The sequence below is a fragment of the Bombus pascuorum genome, chromosome 1, assembly GCF_905332965.1.
Source record: "Bombus pascuorum chromosome 1, iyBomPasc1.1, whole genome shotgun sequence".
Lineage (NCBI taxonomy): Eukaryota > Metazoa > Arthropoda > Insecta > Hymenoptera > Apidae > Bombus > Bombus pascuorum.
Window position 1 is genome coordinate 34,322,681 of NC_083488.1, and position 14,372 is coordinate 34,337,052.

Below are 14,372 nucleotides of genomic sequence, written 5' to 3' on the forward strand. Positions count from 1 at the left end.
ACAGCCTGATAACGACGATTCATTTTTCAAGGGCGTAGCACGCGCGCCGGATACGAGATCGTGGTCCCGAGGAAAGTCAGGTCGGATGGAAAGTTCGTGTCGCATCGAATACCTCATCACTTCAAGCGTTCCTTCTACATGGATCGAACAGCCGCGGATAGGATTCCCGACGACGCTGTTCACTACCGTTTGCAAATCGACGACGAGGAACATCATCTCGAGCTTCGGCCGAATTCACGTCTCGTTGCTCCAGGCGAGTTGAAAATCTCCTCGATACCCGGTGTCTATGCTAATTTCACCGAGCAACCTTGAAAAAGGAACGTGCTAACGTTTGCTCGTACGAGCTGCAGCTCGTCGGCAACGTTGCAAGTGCCGTTTCATCGCGATAAATTTGCCAGAGTAGTTTTCCCGACGCAACGCAACGTTTCGATTTTAAATTAAAATAATACCGCGCTGGAGCTTTCTCTCTGTAAAGAGATAAATAAATCGGCCCAACAATTTATTTCGATTTATTTATTTATATAAATAGCTATAAAGTTGGACTTTATACGTGGATACAGTTCGAATAAAATACGGAAACGTTTTATTCAGGCGCTATCGTGGAAGAGCACAAGGTATCGAGAACCTCTAAAGCTGGAAACAACGATGATTTCTTAAAGAATGTAAAATTGCGAGGAATACGCGACAGCCAGTGCCACTATCAGGGTCGCGTTCTCGGTCAATCGGGCAACAGCGCTTTGTCCACTTGTTACGGCCTCGTTAGTATCGCCTTTTATTTTCCTTTGGCGATCAGTCGTTTGAAATCTTGAACGATATATCGAATTTGGCCTATTTAAGACGTAAACTTTCCAGCGTAAGCCAGAGACGCGACGTCTTTAATTCGCGGTCTGTTTGAAAACAAACGAATAAAGTTTTTAAATTACGAGAGGCATAGAGCTTTCCTTCCGGACAAAGCTTTCAAACGACTCGAACGAATATGGTGGGCCGAGAGTCCCGGCGTAAGATAAATCTGACTAGAAGGAATCTCGGTGTTCTCATCTCCAGGCCGGATATATTAGAACGAAACGATCGTGGTACACGATTCAGCCGGTGGCAGGTCACGACTTTACCAAAGAAACGGAGCACCCGCATGTCGTCTACAAAAAGAGTCCGGACGAATTCGGAAGGAACGCCGAGATTCTCTGTAATGTCACCGGCAATATGGCCAAAACCATTGCCAAGCGCGCTTTCAGTTCGCAGAAAAGCCACCCACCTAAGAAGCAGACTAAATCCTACACGATAGAACTGCTGCTGGTACTCGACAAGACCGTTCTCGATTATCGCCAGGATTTCGACGTCGAGAATTACGCGCTGACGCTGCTCAACATGGTACTAACTTTGCCCTACTTTACTCCTAATTGCCTTCCATTAAGAGTTAAAAATAGGCAAAAGGCCTTTGCACGTTCCAACACATAACACGGATGTATCCGCGTTATTTTCTGCTAATAACAGGATCGCTAAAAGTTATTAATTTTAAGCGTGTTTCAGGCCGCAGGATTGTTACACGACCATAGTCTAGGCATTCCAATCGAATTAACCGTTGTTAGAATCATAAGAATGCACGCCCAAGAAAACGAGGTAGTTTTCTTTACTTTACGATACCATCGTACCTCTAGCCGTCTTTCTTCAATACCACTTACGTACGTTAAATCACGAATACAGATGACCGTAGCGATAACTAAAGATCCAAACGGTAGCCTGAAATACTTCCAGCAGTGGCAAGAAACGATCAATCCTGGTGACGATTCACACCCGAATCACCACGACTGCGCTATTCTCATTACAAAGTACCTTGCGATCGAATTAACGTCGCGCGTATCCAACTTAACCTCGAACGGGCTTCAACGTTCATTCGTTTAACCAGGAGCAACGTCTGTGATTTGCCGAACTTGTGTGGTTTCACCGGTACCTCGACGATCGCTGGAACTTGCGACCCTTTGAAAGGCGCTGTCGTTATAAATGATATCGGCCTACACACAGGATACCACATCGCTCATCACATCGGACATACGTACGAGTTTCATTCTTCTTCTTCTTCTTCCCCTTTTTCTTATTTTTATTTCTTACGCCAAAGAATACTACAGTTCGAAATGCGAAGGTTCAGAAGGAGCTCGAAAGAACGTAACGCGATAACAAGCCTCGCAAGATACCACTTTCATCGACTTGTAACTTCTTAATGATATTACGTACGGTTGACATTAAGATGGATAATACTCTAGGTGACCTTTAAATGACTTTCAAGTAACCTTCATCGAAACAACGTACTCGCGAAACTAATAAGCGTATAATACAATATGTTTAGAATTTTAACCTTTATCGACGAAGGACCTTCGTTCGCGATACACGTCGTTCTTTGCCTTTTCTTCCTTTTTCTCGTAAAGCTAAAACGTTTTTATCGTTGGATTCGTTACTTATTCGTTTCGAGCTTGAGACGTACTTTTAACATAGATTAGGCATGTCGCACGACGTCCAAGAGGAAAACGGCTGCTCAGGTATTATTCGTCGTGGAAAGGGGTACGTGGAGACGACGGTCATGCATCCCGGCAACATGTATGTCACGAAAAGATGGTCCGAGTGTTCGAGGAATTCGCTGAAATCGTATATCGAGTAAGAAACTGCATTGTACAGCACCGGAACTTTATCAGATCGATTCGAGATTGCTTTTGCTTTCATTCATTTTAAAGCAGCGAAGAACCTTGTTGACCGAAAAACGCTTTAAAATTCTACGATAAAATTGGATTTCTTCCAGAACTCTGAAACGGAAGAACAGTGTGTTTCTATCCTTCTTGTTGCTAAAATTCTTACGATTTTATCAAACTCCTCTATTTGCTTAATTCCGTTGCGGATGTCCAAAAAAAAAAGGAGAAGGCTATCGCTAATAAAAGCGAAATATTTTAACGCTTCTTTAGGTCGCTGATAGTTAGCAAACTCTAAAGAAGATCATCCGTGCGATTATTCTTGCAGGACAGGTTTGGGATTTTGTTTGGAAGACGAGCAGCAAAATCACGAGTTACCCAGCACGGAGCTTCTTCCAGGTGTAGTGTACGACGCGGATGACCAATGTCGGATACAGTACAGTCCTGATGCACGGCAATGCAACCTGGGCATGGTAAGAAAGCAAATTTAATTGCCTGTGTATTATTTTTTTAAAGCGTACTTGTCTTTCTCCGTAGCCAGCTCCTATTCTCAACGGGATATTACGTTACGTGGCTCTTCCGCAACCGTATTTTCCACGTAATATTATGCGCCGGCGCGGCATGCAGCTCCATATCTTTTATATTTCCGTCATATTTCGTCGGGGCCAAGGAAGAATATGTAGCCTCGTTGGATTCTAAAAACTGGATCCACCACGAAAATTGAAACGTTCGCGAGAATAACGTTTTCGTTGTTTCGATCAACGCGAATGTGATCGATCGTTTTATCTTCGCATCTTTAAAAAGGCGAAAATCAATATTTTCATAAGCTTGAACGTTCGCGCCGTAGCTCGATTGATTTAACGAGAGGGAGACCGTATACCGAGCGGCTGTCGCGTCGAACCTCGGTCAAACAGCCTCGTTATTTCGTCATTTGAAATCGTTAATGATGGGCCAACATGGGACCGTTGTAATTTTATAATTAAATACGAAAACATAGAGACGCGCGTAGCAGGGTGGCGCGAACGTTAACGAACTTGACGAAAATTCAGAGTGTGCACCGTTTATTTATCGAACGACATTGTTTTCCAGCAACTGTAATAAACGCGTTAATACGCGTCGTTGTTTGATATTTGCATACGCACCGGCGAAACAAAGATTCGGTTTCTTTTTTCTTTTCCTTTCTGTTACGGCCGGCAGAAAAGAAAGTTCACCGGTAACTGCGTGAACTGGTGCGGTTTCGTTAATGTGTTCCACTTGTTCATTAAGTTATTCGTATTTGTAACAGTCGGGGTCGGTGTAAAGCGGCAGCTGCAAACACTTTCAGCTTTGTTCAACGACTTTGCCGCGTTAATTAAGCCGTCCGCGCATACGAAATTAGTTAAATTTGTCTAGCTGTTTGCCTTGACGAACAAAAAATTACTTCCACGAGCATATGTTGACGTTTTTATGGCACGTCACCGGTGAAATTGTCCGAAAACCGAGGAAAACCCGATTATTTTTCATCTAACGCGACGTATGTGAGAATCGAATGCCGTTCTTTTCGCGCTTGTTTCCACGTATTCGTGTCTCGTGTCTGAGAAAAAAAAATTACAACTTTCCTCGATGCTCCAGGCGTATCGTTTCAATTACGTATTAGCGCCGTTTAATTTGCTCTCTTTTCACCATGCAACCTTCTAATCAAGGGGCCGGATGGAACAAACCTTTGCTTTCAAGTGGCTATACTTTAGACGAAGTTAATTTCTTTAATTTTCCTATCTCAGAGAATTTAATTAGAGTACCGAGTACAGATATATTAACGTGACTGAATTCAAAGGTGCCTCGACTACTAAGGGAATTTCATATAATTTATGTAATTCAATTCATCATTCTCTTTGCGTCGCTTAAACCTAATAAACTACAGAGAATAATTACGTTTACGTTGTCGGACAACATGGTTTCTCGATTATTTTACACATCGTAAATTGCCTTTCGTATCAAGCGGCTCGGTTCGCGTACTCTTCCAAACTTTCGTTTTATCAACCATTGAAATTCCTTATTTAACAGCATCGATTTCTCTCGTCGAGTTCCTTTAACGAAAAAGGTTTAATTCAAACATTCAAAATTTCAACTCTTCGTTCGTCTCAACGCGAAGCTGTCCAAAATTCTTTGCCTGAAAATTTCTCATGCGTGGAAATAAGCAAAGAAACGGTTCTGATAAAGTTACATTTTAGTAACTGGTCGAGCTTCGAAGAAACGAGCTTCGGGTTAATTTCATCGCGAAAGACTCGATCATTTATTCCGACAAAGTTCGCTAACTTCAAAGTTTAAATCTGAACATTTGCCACTACTTGGATCGCACGATTTCGATTTAGGCCGGGAAATAAGAAGCGATATTTCTTACGTAGCGACAGCGTAACGTCGTACGTGTTCGAGGATTTCCTTGGCGATTGGAGGCGTGCACGGGTCGCCAACTCGTCGGTCGTCGTGGTCAGGAATCGCGATACCGATGCGATAAACGGCGATAGACGCGGACCGCCCGTGAACAGGCACCATCTGCCGTTCGCCACGGCAAGCTTCTACCTTACGCGCGGTCTACCTTATCCTTTTAGGAAAATACGTTCTGCCGTGCATCGTTCGGTTTAGATAAGCGACGTTCAAAGTAGGCCTATCGTTTCGCGTTATCGCATTCGCCACGATTCGTACCGCCGACGACACATACGTCCAGCTTCGACCCCGCCAATACGATCGCGTTTCATTTTCAGAACTGCGAAACCCTGAGGTGTGCCGTTCCGGGAATGGGTTGCGTGTCCGCGAGGAAACCAGCGGCGGAGGGCACGCGTTGCGGAGAGAACAGAGTAAATTATTGCCTGGAAATATGCAAAGACGAATTAACGACTACCTATGCCCGATCTCGTCCTTCATCTCTCCACGTTACTTAATATTACTCGGCTAATGAAAATACCGGAGGATCGAGGCCGACGGATCGTCCGAACGCAGCAAACGATTTGCGCGAGATTCGTGCGAATCTTCGATCACCCAAGACGCTTCGTTTCAGAGATATTTCAGTATCGTAGATGCGACGACGATAAGAGAGACTGTCTGTCTGGTTTTACGTATCCAAGGCCGTATTCGATTCCGAACAGGTTAAAATTCTTAAAGAAGGATGCGACGGGACTCGCTTTCGAAATCGATCACTCGCGTATAATAGAGGCGTTTTTACGAAACTCGGTAGATTATCGCTGGCTCTCCTTAAAGAAATTTATAATCCCTGAAAGAGGAATAAACGCTCTTATAAATAAGCCAGTAATTACACAGAAAAAAGTATCGCGCTTCATCTTCAAGCTCGTATTCTATCGTGCGATCTATATTACGGCCAACGAACGCTCGCATTTACATATCTGAATTACTGGAAGGTTTCTCGAGTAACGGATAGCGTAAGAGGATTAACGATCCGGGACATCGGGGGGGTCGATCGCGAGCTTTTGTCGGGCGTGCGACGCGACATCACGCGTCCCGACGCGGTCGATCGCGAAAGAATTACGTGTACGTTTCTGCGTTGCAATGATACGTATTGTTTAGATATACGATAATTCTCTATAAATACGCGAGCAGCCGTTTTACAGCAGGACTTTTGCAAGAAACTGGTCTAGTAGGGGCCGACGGTAAAACCGACCCGGATAAAAATCTCCTTCTCGGCCGTTTGAATTTCAATGCAACTCTGATTAAGACATTGCGCCTGCCACACGCGGAGCAGCTGTTTTTTCACCTAGCTTTCACCTCACGCGCTTTGCCAACCATGCCAACCGTGCTTCATCGAACATGCTATGCTTATTCGGCTTGCATGGATCGAAGTGGTTGCAACTCTGGTGCACGGAGAACGAGCTATATATTTTGGGAAACGAGTCGGCCATCGGACGAGAGAAAAAAATTACCTTCGTGTTCCACGCTCTCGTCGACTCGACGATAAACTTATTTCGACTAATCTTCTCGCCGCGGTTTTTAAGCCGTATCGTCCATAGCCGAGGCACCGATATATCAATTTCACGTAATTAATTCGTAACAGTGATTTAAATCGCTTAAAATACGAATATCGCGCTTATGGTAAATATCGAAACGATTGGTATATAGCGAATGCAAAATTTAGTAACCGGTATTTAACGTTCGAAACGAACGAACGACTCGATCTAGCTATTTCCATCGGTGTATAACGTCGGTTTATATATATTTAGAGGTAACTGTCAGTTTGTCTTTCAAGAGCCGGCGAAAGACTAGATTCAATAAGTATGCAAATTTCCCGCTATATTTGACTCTAGATGATACACGATGTCAAAGTGGTGAGAAAGTTCGCGTCGCAGAGGGAGGCCGCGTTCATAACGCGTTAACGCTCGTCTTAGCCACCGAGCAAACTCCTCGTTCAACCGTAATACAAAGCTGTCTCTGAAATGAATAGCAGATAAAAGAAAAAATAAGCTTGCTTATCGTGGAGGATAAATTTAATCAACTTGCAAAGTAACGTCTTCGCGGTTGCTTCTTGAGAAAATCGAGGTACGAAACGAAGATAAATGTCGCGATGACAGAATGCCACGATAGATGCTCGCAACACGGTAAACGCGCTAACGGTAACTCGATTCGCAGATGCTTTGATTAATTTTTAAATAGGGGAGTAATAAAATTCTTACAAGGTGAACGCATTAGCGAGTTTGAAACTTTCAATTGACCTGTGATCGATAAAAGCGAGAAAAGTTGTAACGCGCGATTGAATTCGAAGTAGAAGCTTTCGCGCTGATGAATCCCAAAGAAAATTTACCTTAAAAACGACTCGTTACGTATAAAAACAGCACTCACCTTATCGTTCTGAGACGGATCGGTTATGCTATTTGCTAAGATTTTATTTCAGCCCTCGCGCGTTTTCTCGACGAGTTCGTCAAGCTCGAGTTTGCTTAGCGCGAATTAAAACCTGTTGAGAATCGTGGATCTTTGGTGCCGAAATAATGTTATAGGAACACTGAATATACACTGGGGATTAATATTAAAATAATAATGTATTTGTTTCATGGACGATTTCTCATATATTCATCGATTCACACTTGCACGCGTCTCAGCATTTTCTCTACACTCGACTGCTAACCGACTCTTCCAGATGCTTCCATATCACTGCCAATCGTCTTTTGTCCTAACAAAGGCCTGGACACCCTCTGACGCTTACACACGAGTATCCACACACTGATACTCACATACAAGTGACTCTAATACGCATTTAACCCAGTCCAGCACAGAAAATTATACATATCTCAACAAAACCGCAACAGAGTCGGAATACAACTGACAGAGGACGCTGTTTTAAACCGGACGGTACATGCATAGACATTCGCAAACAGATAATGATAAATAAAAGTTTATCGCGAAAGCTCGTAACGGTGGTGCCATCGAAACGAAAGTCTCGAGACGCGTCACGATCGAATCAAAGGGTCGAACAAACTCCGAACCGCGTTATTACTTTCGCTTTCGTGTTGCTTTTCTGCGTCACTGGATAACGAGTTTAATTATTCGCAAAGAACGAACCGACGAACGAATACCATCTTTCTTCTCGTCCGCGACCGTTTTATCACGTTTCTGCGGGTTTTCCAGCGTTCTCGAGTCATTCATTATCGAGAAATATTTTTGGTCTCCTCCCGTCACGTAGCGAAGCGTGATCGTACAACCACAGCCGGCATTCCGCTTGATAAATCGATTTTTCGAATCAAGTAAAAATCACAGCGTGGCGCGATTCTCTTCGCGAGATCGTCGAATCTCGAATCTTCCTAAAACCTCGTGAAAAGGAGCGACGGAAGCACGGCTGGTTTATTATTCCGACTATGCGTTGAAGGTACTTTCGAGTTTCTCCAGCATCCTCATGGAATTCTGATTGCTACGGTCGCTCGTGTATAAGAATCAGCTTGCGAGATCGTAGATAAGTATCGTTTTGTAATTCGATCATCCACGTTCTTCCAACGGAATTAAGACTGATCGAGTAGCTTCGCAAAAATATACGGAAACGATAGACGACGAACGGCAGGTAGTAACGTCACGATGCAGCTCGCTTCTTTTCCCTTTCAATTTCGACAGCTGAGAAAAATTTGCGCGGCGAATCGAAAGGTTTTTTGCTTTTTCTATTCAACTTGAAGACAGGAGACCGCAAAAAATATCGGAAATCGAAAAATTCGCTTTTCCTTCAATTTTCAACGTTATCCTTTGATTTGTACTTTCAACGGTTCGTTTCGATGGTAATTTCTCATTTCTACATTTATCTTCGACGAATTTCTTTCCCCAGTGTTTAACGTTTCGAAATACTTTTCGTTTATAACAAAGTTGCGACAACGCGTCAGGATTACTCGGAATAATTTCCCTCCGCTCTTTCCACGAGTTTATTTAAACGGCGAACAGATTCCGTTCGACTATGTCGGAAAAAAGAAACATCTCCATCTTCGTTGAAATTTCCATAACGCAACGATAAGAGGGACGGAGAGACGTAACGATCGTTAGACGGCTCGTGACGCGATTAATTTAAAGACGGTGGGAGGTCGGTCGGATTGATCGATAATTAACTTTGCAGTGGTGTTACGGAATGAAATGTCTGTTGGTCGGCGAACGACCAGGAGTCGTAGACGGTGGTTGGGGTAGCTGGTCAGCTTGGAGTCGATGCTCCCGAAGCTGCGGTTCCGGTGTGGCTTTCTCAGTCAGACGATGTATCAATCCTTCGCCATCCAACGGCGGGGCTTACTGTCGCGGTGACAGAAAACGTCATAAAATATGCGCCACTAAGGTTAGTACCACCGGAAAAGTCAAGCGGAAGTACATCGGACAGAAATATATTCTACGGTAAAATCGAAGCTTATCGAAGCTTCTTTTATCGTAACGCGTAACTTGTATATACTCCAATTCGAAAGATGGAAAGCATTTTCACTAAGCTTACAAGATCTAAATCGCTATCGTTTCCACGACTTTCGAGAAAAAACCGCGTCTCTCGAAAAAAAAAACGCTTTATTCTGAAAACATTCGCTGAAAAGGCGTAAAGTCAGACACAGGCTGACGATACGGATAAGAAAAACGGTTAACAAGAGAAGATATTAAATTGTACGTTTATCAACGAAGACACGGAGATCTTTCCTTTAATCTGGTTTTGATACGACGTTACGATCTACGAATTTATTCGCTGTCGACGTAGAATTTTCAGCCGGTATCCACGTGACCATTTTCCTATGTTATTCCAAGAAAATCTCAAGTTGGGTCACAACCACCACGTTCGTCGTTAAAACTTTTACCGAATTCCAGCCGTGCGACGTTGACGCGCCGTCCTTCCGCGACGTCCAGTGCAGCGAGTTCGATAACTGGATCTTTCCGGAAGACGGGAAACTTCACCGATGGACCGCTTACAAGCTACCCGAGGGTAACTAGCTCGTCGATATATCGAATTCTTCGTCGATACATCGTCTTCGACTATATAAGTTACTCACACGAGTCGATCGGCAGATCTACAAGCTTCGGAAAATCCGTGCGGCCTTTACTGTTTAAGCGAAGCGAACGTGGTGGCTTCGCTTCGGCCGAGAGTCATCGACGGCACCACCTGCTACAGGAGTATTCGGGACATCTGCATCGGAGGTGTCTGCCGAGAGATTCCCTGCGACCTGAATATGGAGTCGAACGCCGTGGAAGATGCGTGTGGCGTCTGTAGGGGTAATGGCACTTCGTGTAGCCTGAAGGAGGCTGTGATAACGATCGGTCCGGCGTCTCGTGAGTGTAATTACCCGATTCTTCCTCTAGATGATTTCTTCCCTTTTCGAAATATCGTCGCGCGTTTTATCGTATTAGCCGGCCTTTAGTCTTTATAACTTGTTTTACAGTTATTCCGACGTTTTATTACAGACCGAGGTGGGTCGTTCAGCATTCTTTCGGACAGCGCACTATCCTCCAAGAACTCGCACATTTTTCAAACGTACCTACGCGTTATTTTAATCACGTCCGCTTTTATTTCCTTTTGTAGATATCTCGATAACGATATACCAGTATCGTTAAAATTTTTTTCCTCTCCAAGATTATTAAGAATCACCGAAAGTCAAGAGCTACGAGTAAGCGTCGAACTGGCCGCTTAAAAAATATCATACGTTTTTATTTTAGGCTCGGTCGCTTTACCTTGTCGTTCAACTTTATCGATCGAAAAGTTTTCTACATCGTACGGCGAGGCACTTTTCGTGGAAAATTAATTTAAATTTGTAGAAACTCGTCGGTTTCAATCGTAAAGGCAAAGAGAGGAACGTGGTATGAGAAGAATAGTTTATGCCTCGATCAAAAAATGCCGAGAGTTTGATTTAATGTAAAAGCCGGCGAAAGTTTTTAGACACGGAAGAATCTCTAATCGCGATAAATAAAACGCCGGCCAGGGAAGTTGAAATTCCTCACGGATAAAGGCACTAGATCCGTGAAAAGTGCGAGAACTTTCCAAGGTATTTCCCAAAGAATCTCATCCGTTCTCTCGGCTTTCGAACCAGACCGATATAACCTATCAGCGAATAAATCTCGTATTCGCGATCCCTCGAATCGATACTGCACGTCCCACTCGGTATAAAACTTCTAATAATCGAGAGGGGAAAACTTTCAATGGCAGAGCCGAGGAAAGTAGTGGACGTCCCGGTCGGCGCGACCAACGTCCGGCTAGAGGAGATCGAGCCCTCTAAATCCAGGATAGTGGTGAGGACCAGAGACGGAAAACCGTTAATCGATGGGTAAATTGACTTCCGCTAAAGAACTTGAACACCTTGACTCTCGAAAGAGTAAAATATTTCCTCTCTTCGTCGTATTCTTTTTGAAGGAATCGTAGATTTTATATCGCCGTACCATAGAAACCGATGGAACGTTGTTTTATTTTTTGTTTTTCATACTTAACGTTGATCGGTTCTTTAAGAACGGAGTCGTTTAGAGAAACGCGGAGGACAGGAAAGAAACGTATCGATTAATCGTTAAAATGTCCGATTAAGGAACACGAGTCTCTCCAAACGTACTTCGTGCTCCTACTCGCGCAATATACACTTTGTGTATTCAGCGTACGTTTGATTTAAGCGCGTTTAATCGTTGGTTTTTTTTTTTTAATTATGTGCGATCATTTCAGGGATCGTTTAGGAATGTTCGATGTGGCGGGCACGAGGGCGTGGTTAGGAACGATAAGAGCGAGTCAAGAGGTTCTCAGCATACCGGGACCAGTCACGAAGGATCTGCTTATATTGGTAAACATAACGAACGCGGTCCTCTAATTAGGCAGCCTGACAGATTGATAAGGTATCTCGAACACGGTGTCCAAATTTGGACACTTCTTATCGAGTCGTGCTACGCGTTGATATCTTGAGTAGTGAAACGAAGAAAGTTCTGTTCAACGCCACCTAACTAATTTCTAATTGCTATTACGCGATATTTGCTTCTATCGCTCTACCTCTCGCACCTACGCGACGCTATTCGTAAAATCTTGCAAACGGTCGTTAGAAGGAACGTTACATTCGGACCCGGTATCTTTGCTGCTGTTACTACCAACGATAAACGAGGAGTTTGCTCAAATCCAACGAGATTCCTTCGTTTTCCAAGCGAATCGTTCTAATACGAAACGCAATTCTTTTTTTATCGTTGGAAATCACGGGATTTTCGAACCGAGTTTCGAAAACTAAAAGTCAATTTATTTACCAGAATAGCAAATTCGCATTTGGCGCTCGCGTCCGTATCCCTCTCGACAGAGATTCTCGCGAAATTATAATAATTCTGATTATCATAGCGTACTTATCGTTATAATATTTTTTACGCACGCAACTATGTTTACCAACGAACAACTGCTCGCCTGGAATATTTCCCTTGAACTATGGAAAAGTGGTTTCGTTGCTACGTACTCGGCATAATTTCGTTGCCCGAGTAAGTTGTTTCATCGAATAGATTCTGGCGAAAGAAAACGTGACGGTGAGGTATTCGTTCGGTGTGAAAGAAAAGAGCCCTCGTAAGCCGGAGTTTTCATGGGATTTTGTCGACTGGGAGAAGTGCAGCGCGAATTGCGGTCCCGGTGAACAGATTTCCAAGCCTCGTTGCTTGGAGAAACTCGCTGGCATCGTGGATGAGACGTTCTGTAAGAGCATCCCGAGACCGGAGGAAAAAGTGAGACCCTGTTATCGAGCACCCTGCCTACCGAGGTTAGAGCCACACGTTCGTTAGATACTTTTAATTAAAAAATTCCAAAAGTCGAGCGAATACCGCCGAATTGCTTAAAATTTCAATCACGATGTCCTCGTTAATACATAACGTTGTAAGTTTCGGATTTCAAAGTCGAGAAACCTAAGACGGAAGGCGAGCAATGTTCGTCCTCGTGATCGTCGAACGTCGAGAAAAGGATCGAAAGATCTTTCGCCCGACGACGAGAGATTTCGTCCAAGGAGAATACGATCCATCTACTTATTCTAATTCGCTGAAACTTACGTTGCTACTCGTAACGATGTTTATCGCAGATGGATGATCGGTGACTGGCAAGGTTGCACATCCTGCGTCGTTGGTTGCGAGAAGAGACGAGCCGTCAAATGTGTACGTCCTGTCGGCCACTCCGAGCTGGATGTAGATATTATCGCTGACAGCTACTGTCAAGGCCCGAAGCCGAAAGAACGAGAGTTGTGCACTAGCCGAGAGAAACGAGACAACGTTCTCGCGAAACACGAGCAAAAGGACAAAAGTACCGGCTCTCAGTCTCGCTTTTCCTCTGTCGAGTAATCTAACGATCGATCGCGTCGTTAAATCAATCACCGAAGGTGAACACGAGTACCAAGCGTTCGAGCCCGCTAAAATGATTCAATCGACCTCGCTCGACTAGTTTTTTCTGTGTTTCTATATTTCCTTGGAAATTCCACCATTAGGATCTTTCGTCCAATTTCGTTCCTTAATCCGTAGTTATTTCTACCGCATTTTCATTTACTTATCGATCCGTAACGTTATGCATGAAAAAAGAACAGGAAAGTGAAAGTAATTATCTGTCGTATGATTCAGATGACGAACGTTTCTCTGAACGGAAATTGAGAACTCGGATGAAGCAAGATATGGAAGTAAAGAAACACGACAACGTGAAGAAAGGCGAGGTCGTGATCGACACGGAAAATATTACAAATTTAACGCTCACCATCGTCTTGGAACGCGACGAAGCAAACGACGCTCTCAACTTTCCTAAGAATTTCGAGCCCCAACCGCCAGGCAATGGCACGGAATTTACTTTAGTTGGTATGGATGCGGTCAGATATATACAGAAAATTCAAGAGGACGCCGATGCTGCTTCGAAACGACGTCCACCAACAAATAAATAACGAAAGTTACTTTGTACTCGATAAGAATGCAGCGATATGAAAATTCTATCCTTCACGGAATCACGCATGGTATCTTTAAATCTGCAACACCGATCGAAACCGATCGTAAAGTAACATTGTTGTAAAATGGGACGTCGTGATATTAAAATGATAATTGCGTCGATTAAAAGCACGATAATGAAAATCGACAAATTTTGTGCATACGCGCAGAAGGATAGGAACGGTTGTCGTTTCAATCGAGTTTTCGTTTCGATGCTCACCATTCAATTTCCCGAGATTGTACGATGTTAAGGAAATCGAATTTTTTCATAACCATCAACAGCGCCAATTAAATTAATATATAGAAGGCGAAACGTACCGATATTTG

The 14,372-nt window shown here is 43.7% G+C and overlaps 2 protein-coding genes across 2 annotated transcripts in view; both read left to right on the forward strand.

Annotated features, from left to right (window-relative positions):
* Window positions 1–1,200: 1,200 nt before the first annotated feature.
* On the forward strand, window positions 1,201–14,005 carry LOC132916052 (A disintegrin and metalloproteinase with thrombospondin motifs 7-like). The gene is made up of 13 exons (XM_060975796.1): window positions 1,201–1,368; window positions 1,528–1,617; window positions 1,702–1,826; window positions 1,904–2,050; window positions 3,004–3,148; window positions 9,247–9,456; window positions 9,966–10,080; window positions 10,164–10,424; window positions 11,296–11,413; window positions 11,797–11,911; window positions 12,603–12,853; window positions 13,166–13,383; window positions 13,695–14,005. Exons 1-13 carry the CDS (start codon window positions 1,201–1,203, stop codon window positions 14,003–14,005), a joined length of 2,274 nt encoding a protein of 757 aa, XP_060831779.1.
* Window positions 2,416–14,372, forward strand: part of LOC132911715 (A disintegrin and metalloproteinase with thrombospondin motifs 10-like) — a 90,322-nt gene continuing 78,365 nt past the window's right edge. Inside the window, exons 1-2 of the mRNA XM_060968589.1 lie at window positions 2,416–2,646; window positions 3,004–3,148. The gene's annotated coding sequence lies outside the window, so the exon portion shown is untranslated. The remainder of the gene's footprint in view (window positions 2,647–3,003; window positions 3,149–14,372) is intronic.

Excerpts from the sequence above, each read along its gene's own strand:
- LOC132916052 (XM_060975796.1), top strand. The coding sequence starts at position 1,201 with ATGGCCAAAACCATTGCCAAGCGCGCTTTCAGTTCGCAGAAAAGCCAC. Across the intron at positions 1,618-1,701 it reads TGCACGCCCAAGAAAACGAG|ATGACCGTAGCGATAACTAA; the intron begins GTAGTTTTCTTT and ends TCACGAATACAG. Across the intron at positions 11,414-11,796 it reads GGAAAACCGTTAATCGATGG|GGATCGTTTAGGAATGTTCG; the intron begins GTAAATTGACTT and ends CGATCATTTCAG.